The sequence below is a fragment of the Pezoporus occidentalis genome, unplaced genomic scaffold (assembly GCF_034315485.1).
Source record: "Pezoporus occidentalis ecotype Australia unplaced genomic scaffold, CSIRO_AGI_Poc_V1 ctg223, whole genome shotgun sequence".
NCBI lineage: Eukaryota > Metazoa > Chordata > Aves > Psittaciformes > Psittacidae > Pezoporus > Pezoporus occidentalis.
This window is the reverse complement of record NW_026914106.1, coordinates 836487-850099: the sequence shown is the minus strand read 5'-3', so window position 1 is coordinate 850099 and position 13613 is coordinate 836487. Positions and strand designations below refer to the sequence as shown.

At 43.4% G+C, this 13613-nt stretch overlaps 1 protein-coding gene across 2 annotated transcripts in view; it reads left to right on the top strand.

Moving 5' to 3' along the window:
- Positions 1 to 13613, top strand: part of KIAA0319L (KIAA0319 like) — a 26006-nt gene extending 12393 nt beyond the window's left edge. For both annotated transcript variants that reach the window (XM_062620722.1, XM_062620723.1), the window contains 16 exons: positions 533 to 630; positions 1767 to 1854; positions 2329 to 2421; positions 2917 to 3049; positions 3756 to 3984; positions 4965 to 5088; positions 5608 to 5740; positions 6545 to 6693; positions 6999 to 7150; positions 7332 to 7470; positions 7645 to 7804; positions 9468 to 9610; positions 10449 to 10571; positions 11062 to 11152; positions 11471 to 11562; positions 12899 to 13613. In XM_062620722.1, the coding sequence (XP_062476706.1) occupies positions 533 to 630; positions 1767 to 1854; positions 2329 to 2421; positions 2917 to 3049; positions 3756 to 3984; positions 4965 to 5088; positions 5608 to 5740; positions 6545 to 6693; positions 6999 to 7150; positions 7332 to 7470; positions 7645 to 7804; positions 9468 to 9610; positions 10449 to 10571; positions 11062 to 11152; positions 11471 to 11562; positions 12899 to 13086 (2135 nt within the window). In that variant the 3' untranslated portion in view covers positions 13087 to 13613. The remainder of the gene's footprint in view (positions 1 to 532; positions 631 to 1766; positions 1855 to 2328; positions 2422 to 2916; positions 3050 to 3755; positions 3985 to 4964; positions 5089 to 5607; positions 5741 to 6544; positions 6694 to 6998; positions 7151 to 7331; positions 7471 to 7644; positions 7805 to 9467; positions 9611 to 10448; positions 10572 to 11061; positions 11153 to 11470; positions 11563 to 12898) is intronic.

Sequence of the window (13613 nt, the reverse complement as noted above, 5' to 3'; positions counted from 1 at the left end):
ATCTGATTTGGGAGGGTTGGCACACTGAGGAACACATTTCTCTGCTCATCACACTCATCATTTCATCATGCAGATTGTTCACAGGTATCTGTAAAGTTCTTATCTATAACTCTGTCCACAGTGGCAGTGGGAAGCTGCAGAGGAAAGGTGAGCATGTTACGTATTGTACAGCAACAGGGATAGATGCATTCTTGTTCAAAAACTGACATTACATTGTGTCTGCAGGACTTGAGGATATGATACGACTTTTCTCTCTCATCATCCTGGAGCTGTGATTGTTCCAAAGCTCTTTAATGCCTTAGAGGCTGAAAGATGGGTTTTGGCTCCAGAGTACATGTGTTTAGAAGCACAGATTGTCTCTTTTCCTGGGTATATTCCCAGGCTGCAGCCCAAACTCCAAGCTGTCTTATTTCTCCATAGTGTGGCAGAATGTGCCTTGTAAATGTTTAATACCTTTGCTTTTTTTTTATCATGACAGAAAGAGAGTCTTTTAAAAACAGATGTCTGGATCTTTTTTTTTTTTTTTTTTAAGGAACCACTTATTCCTATGAGTGGGAATTGATCACTCATCCAAAAGACTACAGTGGAGAAATGGAAGGGAAACACTCCCAGACCCTCAAGTTGTCTAAGGTAAAGCTTTTGCTGCTTCGTATCCTGTTGTGTTAAATGCTAAGTGGAGAAGATGGGGACCCTGGCAGCCAGGAAAGACTTGTGTGTGATTTCAAGATGAATAGGAAATTGCATGATGGGCAGGCAGCCAACATTTGACTGCAAGCCCTCTTCTAAGTCTCTTATAAAAACGAGATTGATCTGGCATGAGGGAAGGAAGAAATTGATTTTGGGATCTAAAAGCTGCCTACAGCAGTGTGTCAAGCCATACAAATGGCACAATTTAGCATTAATAAAGGGTTGAGAATATTTCTGCTTCTGAAGCAGTGTGGTGGTTTGTTCAGGTCTGAAGCCTTGAAGTCCCACTGAAAAAGGGACTTGCTGACTCCATTAACGAGAGCTGTGAAGTTTCTCATAGCATGTCCCTGGCTGCTGCTTTTAGACAAGCTCTAACACTGAAAGGATTCTTAACAGGGAAATGGCTTTAAATATTGTGTGAATATACAGTTCTGTATTTGTGAGACATTCCTTTGAGCATCTTGGATTCTGCTGCACTCAGAAAGCATCTACAGGCTTTAGTAATGATATCATGCAGGTGAAAGTCTTTCAAAAGGAGCATGTCTGTCAGAGTTTCAGCTTTTTGGATATCACGATCATTGTCCAACACATAGTCCTCCTTCATGCTCTCATTTTTGTTCAATAGTTAATGATGAAGGGGTTATTGTCTGATCCATGTCACCTAAAAGGAAGAGAAGAAATACTTCCCTGTGTAAAAACACCAAAGAAGAGATTTTCTTCTCTTCCATTCAGCCTTTCTCATCTGAAATGCAGTCCACTCATACAGATTCCTGTGACCAGACAACCTGAACTAATCTTATATCTCTTCTGTTGGCCTCTTGTTGCTAGAAAATAAATCTTGACTGACAAGCCTGTGGCACCTGTGGTACAAAGAAATATTAGCCTGGTTTCTGCACAGCCCATTGTAAATTAAGATACGTAATACCTTTTGGCTTGGAAACCATCCTTTGCTGTGTGTGCGTAGGTTGAAGTATAATTGCCCATATTTTATGCTGCTAGTGTGCTAAAACATGGTAACTTGATCTTCTAATAGCTCTTGACCATCCTGAAGGTAAATAATCCTTTGTGCTTCCTTCCAGCTTACTGTTGGTCTGTATGAATTCAAAGTCGTCGTCGATGGGGAGAATGCACGTGGAGAGGGTTATGTGAACGTAACGGTGAATCCAAGTGAGTCACTGGCTTTGTATCTTTTAACTTCATCTGTCTCTAACAAACCAATACCTGCATGGTGGTGTTTGGCTTATTTGACTGGACTGTGGTTTAACGTAGTGAAAATTCGTTGTGCTGTAAACTCAAGATATATGTATGTGCATTAAGGCACTGTTTCCCCAAATTGGTGTCTAAAGCTGAAAGCATGAATCATTGTCACTGACTGTGCAGTTCTCTGCAGTCTGATCTTGGCTGTCTTGGAGCTGTGGCCACAGCACTTCCACACTTTGGACTCCTCTTCTGGATTCGCTGACTGCAGGACTGAGGGTATAGATAGGGCTGGAGAGATGAAAGAGGATATGTAGTACGTATTCTGTTTGCTACTCCTGGCACACAAAGGCCGAGTAGTTTTACTTGTAGAGTTCCTTGGCCAGGGCTTTTTATCATGATCTGCCTGTAGATGTCATTGTAACAGCTCGGATATCATTGCAGAGCCTCGGGTGAATCGGCCTCCTGTTGCCATCGTGTCCCCACAGTTCCAGGAGATTTCACTGCCAACCATTTCGACTGTTATTGATGGCAGCCGTGAGTACCTGCAGTTTTAAATCCAGCAGTCTGTCTAACAAGCCTGGCTTCTGTGTGTTGGATTCTGGGCTGGCCCTTTGGAAGAAGTCTAAGAGGAACTGTGACACTGTCAAACACACCTTGGTGAAAAGAACCAGCCTCTCCTGCCAGGAGAGGGGAGTTCCTTTAAATAATTTTAGGTTGTTTTACTCCCAGTTAGCTTTATTTTGTAAGTGCTTTGGTTTGGGTTTTTCCTTTTCCCCCAGCACACGTAGAAAGCTGGGATTAAGGGTGTTTGAGTATACTTGTCAAACAGGGTGGAGGAGAGCACACAGTTTGGGTTATCTGTGCATCAGAGATTCCTGAAGCCTTAGTCTGGTTTCATAAACAAGAATTGGGCTTGCACCAAAAATGCCTTTGCCCACTAAACCAGTACTGAATTTGGGGACTGAACATCTGGGGTTTGTGAAGCAGCATTTCCCAACTCCTTGTATGTGCATTTTCTTCCATAATTAGAAAGCACTGATGATGATAAAATTGTCAGCTATCACTGGGAAGAGCTGAAGGGTCCTTTGCGAGAGGAGAAGGTCTCTAGTGATACTGCCATATTGACACTGACCAACCTGGTACCTGGGAATTACACATTCAGGTAGGTTATTCCCTGGAAAAGTTGATCAGTTCTCATCCCTTGAGAGTAAAACCTACAAGATTCCTGAAAAAAACAAATCAGTGTGGAGAGAACTCTATTTTATGATGTCTTCTCTCTGCTCCTACACTTTCAGGTAGTTATAGCTTTTCACTTCAGAAGAGAGAAGCTATCCAGCTCCTTTTTATTCTTACGTTGTTTAAGATGATGGCAGAAGGGAACGAATGGTCTGCCAGCACTACAAAATGTCTCTTGAAATATCAAATCTAAACTGCTTGAGTAGAGGCTTAGGAAGAAATGCAAGGCCTTAAATCCAGTTTTTAAATGCAGTGTGTTTGTCCCAGATAAGTGAGTGAGGCCTAATGGTTTTATTCACATACCTGAGTAATAAAGAGTAGCTGATTTTACTTTCCTGTTTGTTCTATGTTTTCCCTTTGATCTGTGTTTTGGTGTGATGTCCATGGCCTGCATCACCAGATCTATTTAAAATAAAATAAACCTGAGTACCTATAGCTGGATGCTTATCTCCTCTTAAGCAGTTGGTATATGAACTAATCAGGTTGATTTCCACATCTAGATTTAGCAAAAAGCAGTTCTGTTTTGTAGTACTACCAGCATTTGATTTCAGTTCACTCCAGCCAGTGTTTTGTATTCAGCTCTGATGATTATGACTCTTCACTGCTCTCACTTTTTACTTTTCCCACTTCAGTCTAACAGTCGTGGACTCAGATGGTGCCAGCAACTCCACCACTGCAAACTTGACTGTGAACAAAGCAGTGGATTATCCTCCAGTGGCGAATGCAGGCCCAAACCAAGTGATTACCCTGCCTCAGAACTCCATCACCCTCTATGGAAATCAGAGCACCGATGATCACAGCATTGTCAGCTATGAGTGGCTGCTCAGCCCTAACAGCAAAGGGAAGGTGATGGAGATGCAGGTCAGTGCAGGTCTCCAGGACTCAATTTGGGTTACTGATTAACTGGCTTTTTCTCTATAATCAAACCATTTTTAATTGACTGTTAGCAAATGTCTTTGATAATCCTACAGAGCAAGCATGTGACGATTAAATATATAAAAACTAAATCAGCACGAAGCTGTTATTGGCTTAGTGGTTCAGCTGTACCAGTTTAGCTGCAGGTTTTCACTGCCATCCTGTTTTCTTTCTTGAGCAATGCCATGCAACAGGTCTCAGCATAACTTGATCACACCCGTTTCACTTGAACCTTTGTGGCTGCTAGGGAAGCATGTTTTCTCTGTTCATTTGCTGACTTCTCAGAACATCGGTGGTAGCTGAATCAGCGATGGTATAGCAGGGATTCTTAAGCAGATGTGGAAGCCAGATTGTGCGACCCTTTAAGTACCTGCTGGTCAGGATGGCATTTAGACACACAGGATAACCCGTTGTACCAGGCGAAGCATTTCCTAAGCTGGGCAAATGCAATGTACCAGATCTTTTGAGTTGAGCCTTGGAGCCTAAACTTTGCTGATACTGGCCAGACACTCCTCAGTCCTGAACAGCGTGAGATGGAACTTGTTTCCATGTCATCATTTTTCTTTTAAACGTTATTACTACTGTCAAATCTATAGAATAAGAAAATCCATGAATCAGCTTCACGACGTGCATGATTTGCAAAGGGCTCCCCACAGGGTTTGCTTGAGTTGCTAACTACTGAATCTCAGATGTGAGCACCTGTATGGCATTACTCTTGTTACGTTCCACAACAGTGTTCGTGTTGCTGTGTATAAATTTAGCTGTAAGTGCCTTGTATGCTCAAGCGGCACAGACTCCTGGCCCCATAGCAGGAGTTAGTAATAAGCCCCTAGAACCTGCTGATAATAGTTATTTTGGAAGCAGATTCTTCTCTGTTTTCCTCTGCATAAGGATTCTTTTTAATACACAAATATGTTTTCTCAAAGGGGGTGAGAACACCAGTGCTGCAGCTCTCTGCAATGCAAGAAGGGGATTACACGTACCAGCTAATAGTGACTGATTCTGCTGGGCACCAGTCCACAGCAGAGGTCACTGTGATAGTCCAGCCAGGTAAGCTGCCATTAGCTGCTTTTGCCACTTCCAGAGGCTCAAGGTGAGCATCAATCTGTTGACATACTCTAGAGTTTATGGTAGCTTTGGGCTGCCTTCAGAAAAGCTGCTCTAATTTAGGACTATTCTGGACTGGTATATTGCTGATATTCATATTTGTTGATTTATTGCCTTTCTAGGCTGTTCTCTTATTTTACACAATGTAGTCTAACTGATGTTATCCCAGTGTAATTGCAGGACTGTATTTCCAAGCAGCTGTCTCTGCCCACAGTGCTAGGTCCCAGGACAGGAGCAGGAAAAGTGGAGTAGTCTTTAGAGAATGAGAGGAAAAATCAGAGCTCCTATATCTTATTTTTGTTTTATTGCAGATGTGTGACTGAAACACTGATCTGCTTTTAACATCACTTTCTTTTGAGTGCAAGGTTGAGATAATGAGCAAGGAATATACTAGGAATCATGGAAAAAATTCTTATTGCTGGGGTTTGTGGTGTGTATGAAAAATACTCCATCCTTTTTCAGAGAACAATAAGCCCCCAAAGGCAGATGCTGGTCCAGATAAAGAATTAACTCTTCCTGTGGACAGCACCACTCTAGATGGCAGCAAGAGCTCGGATGACCAGAAGATAGTCTCCTTTCTTTGGGAAAAAACCCGGTGGGTGTCATCTTCCAACTTGTTCTTATGCATGTTGCTGGGGCTCTAATTTAAAACAAGACTCCTCCTGCTTGTGTTAAATCCTGGTCACTGGCCCTGACAAGCTTTGCCAGTGACTAGAAAGATGTTTATGTTATCTTTAATTAGAGAGAGGTGGAGTTGTGTTAGAGCATTAGAGGTAGCTTTGCCTTCATCTCTAGGCCTGACGAAGCGTGGTTGTGGTTTGTAAAGGAGACTCTTGTAATCCAACAACAGCAGGGCCTTCTAAGTTGATGCTTTTGCAGAATGTTTGAATGGGGCAGTGGTGTTCTCATTGTCACGCTTCCTTTCAGACTCTAAATACACTGAAGTGCTTTAGGGAATCCAGGAAAAAGTCTGTGAGCAACTTGCAGTAGCTTTTTCTATTTGCTAAAGCAAAGTGTGTGAAGCTCTTAGAAATGAACTGTTTCTGCTGTATACTTGTTCTGTAAAAAAAACGGCTTGTGCAATTCACAAGCCAATTCTGCTGAAAGTACTACTTTTTAAACCCTACTTGAATGCTGGTATCAGTGCTCCCCTGGTTTAAAAATAACCAAAACACGAAACCACCAGAAATTATGCTTTTATTCTGAATGCTGCACTTCCTCTTTTGATTATCTTGCTGTAACTGGAGGAAATAATTTTGCATTTTGTCATGGACACTGTATTTCTAGGCAACTGTCTGTTTGCATCCCCATAAACCCTGCTTGAGCTCAAGCCTCCTGTTTGGTGTGAGCTCTTGTGGTCTGTGCAAAGCTTGAACTGATCCTCTTGTGCTTTGGTTAGGGGCCCGGATGGTGTCAAGCTGGAGCATGCCAACAGCAGCATTGCCACTGTAACAGGCCTTCAGGTTGGGACATACGAGTTTACTCTGACAGTTAAAGATGAGCGGAACTTGCAGAGCCAAAGCTCTGTCAACGTCATCGTCAAAGAAGGTATGTCCAGCCATGAGCAGAGCTGCCCGAGACACAGGTTTCCTCTGAGCTGTTCAGAGGCACAATAAGAGTAAGGAATGGGTGCAAAATAATGTGGAGAGCACTGAAATGGCCTTCTCTTAAGTCAGGGGTTTACCCTTTTCTGGAGGGACAGTATCTTCAGCTGAATCCTGCAGTTTGTAATTTCCCTTCTCTTCTCCCAGGGTCAGCCAGGATTGCTGGGGTAGAGTGGAGATCTAAGGCAGTAGTTTTTGATTAGATGTTACCAGGTTCTTACTCCAGCTGCTTCCTTTTTGTTTGCTTAGAAATAAACAAGCCACCGGTTGCAAAGATTGCTGGTAATGTTGTCATCACCCTGCCCACCAGTACAGCTGAGTTAGATGGATCGAAGTCCTCTGACGATAAGGGAATTGTCAGCTACTTGTGGACACGGGACGAGGGGAGCCCTGCAGCTGGGGTGAGGTTTCTTTTTTAAATGGCAGTCTGGTGCAGCACAAACTCAGTGAAAGGAGCACTGACAGCTCCTGAGGAGCTATAAAGCTCATTGTTGTACATGTTACCTTGTAGTGATATCTCCAAGCATGATGAGATATCATGCTTAGTTTGTTTCCTGCTGCTTATTTTGCTCTGCCTTTCAGGAAGTCTTAAATAATTCAGACCATCACCCTGTCCTCCTCCTGTCCAATCTGGTAGAAGGGACCTACACATTCCACCTCAGAGTAACAGATGCCAAAGGAGAGAGTGATGTGGAAAGGACCACAGTGGAAGTCAAACCTGGTGAGTCTGGGGTTTGTGCTATAGCACAGTTGCCTACATTGAACTAGCAAGCCTTCTGTTTGTGATTCTGTAATCTTGTGTTCAAAGCAGAAATTCTGGAAACTAGAAACCTGACTTGTCCCCAGACTGTTAAATAGAAGTTCTAAGGATCTGTATTATGTACATTTGCACTAGATCCTAGGAAAAACAACCTTGTGGAGATAATTCTGGATGTTAATGTCAGCCAGCTGACCGAGAGGCAGAAGGGGATGTTCATCCGACAGATCGGCGTTCTGCTGGGGGTCCTCGACTCGGACATCACTGTGCAAAAGATCCAGCCATACACTGAGCAAAGGTAGGGTTCATCTGGGACTACCTGGAGGGGGATTGCTTGAGAGTTTAGTAAACCAAGGGCTGTTTTCTCTTGGAAAATAGACTGGACAAGTGGAATGTGTGGAAATGTTGCTTAACGTGTGATATTCCTGCTTGCTCGGGTCAGAGAAGGTGTGTTGCCAGGCAGGTCTCTGGTATCTTTCCCCTCTGGAGATGATGCATTGTCCTTAAAAACTGCTGTTGCTAATGTCTTTGTCCCCCAGATCTGTACTTCAAGAACTAATTACATTAAGAACTAATCTTACCTGGGTTTGAAAATTATGAAGACTATCTGAAGGATGTTTCTACCTCTGCACAAATGGCTGGTTAGGGTAATGCACTGTTCTGCAGAAAACTTCAGCTGCTGGTACTACAGCATTGTCACAACAGCAGCTGGACATATGGCCATACTGGCAGTGGTCCATCGTTGCTGTAGGGGTGTTTGAGGATGCCTGAACATGCATGTGAGTGGCATGGCAACAGTTTATCAAGGGCAGAGTGGTAATCTGTTGAAATAAGTGCAACACTGCACTTAACTTTTACTAAAGTTGAGTAGCTTTAAGGTAGATAAAGCACTGAAAAAGATTTAAGGGACATGCTTGAAATCATGCAGCAAGTCAGCAATAAATCTGCAGTTGTACTTTACACTTTCCTGAGTTCTGTAACGTATCAATTCCTTCATGTCCACGTTGCCTGCTGTAGCAGTAAAATCAGAATTCATTATCCGTGCAAACCTGAAGAGCTCAGAAGAGAAGAGCCAGCACTTTCTGTTGTAATATTACCTATTTTTGCCATGACCAGGCCACTGAGTAATGGAAGTAAGGGATCCTTGCAATTAACGCTTCATCTGCTCCTGTGCTTATTAAGTAAATAAAAGTGTGGGACGTGTTACAAAAGCACAGATTATTTTCTGACAGATGGCTTGAAGATCCCATTTTTGCCTCAGCTATCAAAGTAGCTTGTTCTGTTTAAAAAAGATCTTTTTCCCCCAGCTGCTGTTCACATACTCTGAGGGCTTTGCTAACATGCTGTTGACTCATAGGCTCACTGGTAATAGTAAATGTGAAGCATCCTTCAGTGAATCTGAAGGATATGCAGGGCTCTGCAAGGCGAGCAAGCCTAGGGGAGCAAGTTCTTCTGTCATAAAGTTAGTGCACTAAAAGATGCAGAATACAGTATCCTCTACACCTGTAGGTTTTTTTTTTCTGGCTAGAATGCTTTGTGCATTTAAGCAAAGCTTTGCAAAAGACTGTAAACCTTCACTGTCTTCTCAGATGCTGGAGCTCTGTGCTGAGCAGTTAAATGAGCCTCCAAGTTCTGTGTGTAGTAAAGTCTAAGGGAGGGAGTTTATGAAAATGGGATGACCTTAAAGTTTGGAGATTTGCATGCTTAGTATGACCATGCAAAGATGTGCTTGATAAGGAAACTCATGAACAGTCCAGCCCTACCTTTGAGAATATGGGTGGCTCAGATGTCCTGAAGGGTCTTGTGCTGTATGACCAGCTCTGCCATCATTGCTTTCAAGATGGAGCCACAAGTCTAATCCTCAAATAAATTTGGGGTGCTGAATAATGACAGACTGGGGAGAATGGCTCTCTACCTGATGTTTGGAGAAGCAGCAGGTAATGATTTTTGTCTGATTCCAGCACGAAGATGGTGTTTTTTGTGCAGAACCAGCCTCCCCATCAGATATTCAAAGGACGAGAGGTAGCCTGGACGCTGAAAAACGAACTAAGGAAACAACAGTCAGACTTCCTCATCTTCAGAGCGTTGGAAATTAACACAGTCAGTAAGTAAGAGTCTGTTAGACTACACATGAATCAGTTATTTACCCATTGGCTCTGTCTATTCACTATTTATGTAAATGGTTACTTGTGTTGCTAGGAAGATAAAAATTCACAAAATCAAAAGCAGATTGGTCCTTATAAAACTAAAATACTGTGTTAATGGAATAGAGCCAACAAAATGAGTGTCATACTGCAAACAATAGAACTGCAGATCTTGGTAGCTGTGAACATACTCATTTCCTCTGCAGCACATATATCAGTCTGAAGGAAATGTTTTCTTTCCATCATTTTCTTACAGCTTTGCGTTAGCAGTGTTTTTCTTTTATGAGTTCCATCCTGTGAGGATCATTTGCTGATCAGTTAGATATTTTAAACTAGAATTATGTAAAATAATTATTTTCATGACTTCCTGATCTTACGGTTTTGTGGCCTTCAAAAGCCTCTCTTCAGTTCCCTTTGGTCCTTTTAAAGGATCTATTTGTTTCTTGTTTTGCAGGCTGGGTTTGAATTTGGAAATCAAAACCTTATTTAAAAGCATTTCCATTACAAATATACAAATTCCATAACTTTCATATCAAATTCACAATTTATTAGGCAATGTTTTCTTAGCATATTATGTGTGTTATGTTGTTAGTGAAGTGTGACTTTTTAGTTTGGGATGAGCCTACATGCATATGTTTGCATTTGTTACTGCTTGTGATTATGGCTAAGCTATGAATCTCATCTATGAGTGACTAGATTGAAGTAGAGCCTATGGGAATTGTCCTTACTGAACTGTAATGTCCTGGTTTTGCCTCACGTGTGAGTCTTTTAGTTCACCTTGCTGGTTTTGGTCCCTAGCGTGTCAGCTGAACTGCTCTGAGCATGGTCGCTGTGACTCCTTCACCAAGCGTTGCATCTGTGACCCTTTCTGGATGGAGAACTTCATCAGGGTGCAGATGGGAGATGGTGAAAGCAACTGTGGTATGTGCAACCTCCCTGGGATTGTTCAGCTGTGGAAAGCAAACAGCGTTTGAAAGCCAGGGTGGGCAGAGTAGCAGGCACCTTTCTCACAGTATCTCTGACACGATTCTCACCAAGTCCCTGCCCCAGTTTCACAACACAACCTTCTAGGCAGGGGATAGGGAAGGAACTCCTCTTCAGACCCTCCCACTGAGCACTCACTATAAGATCTGAGTCCATTCTTAATGTGTAAATCACCCCTTGTTTCTGTCGTGCCCCTACAGAGGCTTTCCTGCCACGAGAAAGCAATTAATTAACACACATTGCCCTTGTGCAGTGAGTCTGGCTTCCATGGATGAGTTAGTGGTGCTGTCAGTGATGGGTGGTAGCCTCTAATTCTGCAAAGGGTCAGGCCTGCCTTTTTTCTCCCCACAAGAATAGTCATCTAAAGTGCACACCATCAAATGTGTGAGGTGCTAAACTGTCTGTCTCTGGGGTGTTCTGCTTTCAGAGTGGAGTGTCCTGTATGTGATCATTGCATCTTTTGTCATTGTGGTTGCCTTTGGAATCTTATCCTGGATGGTGATCTGCTGTTGCAAAAGGTAGGACTGAGGCCATAACCCCACACTCTGTCAGTGCTTTAGGAGCTGCATTAGATGAAAGATTCAAACCCAGCAGGTCATCTGCTTAGCCCTGGGACTCTGTCAGTGTTTCAAGTGAAACGTTGAAGTCCTAGAAGTCTGGGTTCAGTTAAGAAGCAAGATTTGGATTAACCTAAAAATGTGCAAGTAAGGAATGTTTTCAATGTTTTATTTTCTGATGTGAAGGTAATCTGAAATAAGCTTTTAAGATCAGAGTTGGTTTTTATTCAGCCTTTTTTAGAAATGGACTGCCTCTTAATTCCTTTTCTTCCCCTTCAGACGAAAAGGAAAAGCCAAGAGAAAAAGCAAATACAAGATTTTGGATGCAACGGATCAAGAAAGCCTGGAGCTAAAACCAAATCCCAAAGCAGGTAAAACATGAGAGGGAAGAGCTCAGCGTTTCCAGAGTGCTGACTAAGAGCACTCTTCCTCAGTGGACGTAAAATCACAGAGTGAAACAAACGTGATGCTAGGCACTGACGAGTCTCAGAAGATCTGAGAGCTTGTTTCAGATCTGTATACAGTCAAGTTATCCCTTTGGGTCAGAAACTGGAGCCAAAACTGTCCTGGTCCTAACGTCTCTGTATCACAGAAGTAGTAAGTGGATGTATGTAAGCTGTGCAGAGCAGCCTGACCCAGGCAGCCCAAACCTGGGTCTTGACTATAACTTCTCTTGCTCTAGTTTTGCACTGGGTTCTGGTAGTTTGAAATGTGTGGCTCTAATAAGGGCGTGCACCCTGGTTTTGTTTAGAGGAGGGGTTACCTGCATGGAAAACAGTCCCTGATCCTTGTTGGCTAGTGAAAAATAACTGCTCCTCCTAGTATTATCCCATTTAATGGTGTTCCAGCAAAGTGAGCAGACCCTAAGAGCAGCATTGGAGGGCATTGCAGCGACAGAGCTGATGACACAATTCCTCTGCGAGCCAGGCTGTCCCAGCTCATAAATACAGATACCCTTGAAGAAAACCTGGGTGTTTTCCTCCCTCAGCACCCAACTCTGCTTTAGTCTGAGTGTCTGTCACCTTGCACACAAGAGCTGCACTGTTAAATGAAGGGCTTATTGTTCTGCAGGCTGGAGCAAATGTGCCTCTACCGTTTGCTCTCTGGTAACTGAACTCATCTTGCTGCTTCTGAGACTGGCAGCTGACTAAAGGCTTTTTGCTTGCTAGGTATGTCCAGGGAGCATTCTGCAAACAGAGGAAATGTTGCATTTCTCCATTAAGGAAAAGCTCAATTTAAATATTTCCTCTGCTGACAGTAAATACCTCTCTCCTGTCCTTGCTTTAAATTCATCCTGCTAATTTATCTTTTTTGGGCAAGAGAGGCAGAGATGAGAGTAGGGAGGGTAGTAAGAACACTGTGGTCTTCTCACACACCTGCATATTCTCTTTACTACAGCCTTTAGCACTCAGAGAGCTCTCTAGGCAATGCCCCAAGCAAGGTCAGGGAGACAAGCTCCCACATATATTCTCAGCCCCTTCTGGTAATGTCAGTTGCTTTCCTACCTGTTTGTTGTGCTTTGCAATATCTTGGAGCGGCGGCATCCCCGTCATGCCAAAGTATCTGAAACAGGGTCACTGGCTTCAGCCACCCAGGAAAGTGTGATTAGGCTGCTCCTTTGACATGATAGGAAAAGGAATGGAGTAAGGTGAGGTTGTTGACCAGTAGTAAAAGTATTTCTGACCTGAGAATCTCTCTCCTTCAAAGGTGGCAGACAGAAATCCCAGGTCCTCAACACTAGCCTGATGCACTCGGAGTCTGAACTGGACAGCGATGAAGCCATCTTCACATGGCCTGACCATGAGAAAGGGAAACTGCTGCGGAGCCAGAACGGCTCCTTGCGCAATGGACAAGTGATGCTCAAACCCAAGAACCAGAGGGAGGAAATCCTATAGCTCCCCTCAGGCGGCCTTTTGCTGGAGCTCAGTGGGAAAGGCCACTCCCGTCCCTATCCTACAAGGGCCTTTGGAGGCCACTTTGATTAGGACAACGCTGCTAACTCGTTTCACAGAAAATACCTTTGGTTTTGTGGGTTTCTTTTCAGTTAAATCTGGTTGTACTTGAATTTGAACTTCAAGGGAGATCAAAGGGAGAAGGCAACTGTGAGCCCCAGGTGAGGCATCAGGAAAGGACAGAGCTGGTGTCTGGAGAGCGACAGGACAGAACCACTTGGAGCAACTGTGAATGTGCAGGACCTTCCTAGGTCACCTCAGACTGCAGTGGAGGAAACACCCATGGACTTCCAGCTCTCTTTCCTTGGGAGCTCAGAGGAGGAAGGTCAAGGCTGTGCTTTGAGCTGTGCTCTGAGCTCCCTTCATGCTCCAGTAGCTTTCCAGGGGCTACTTGTGCTGTCGAACATTTACTCCCACCTTCCCTAATGGTTTCAGCACTATTTTAATATAGACTTGTCCTTTCACATGCA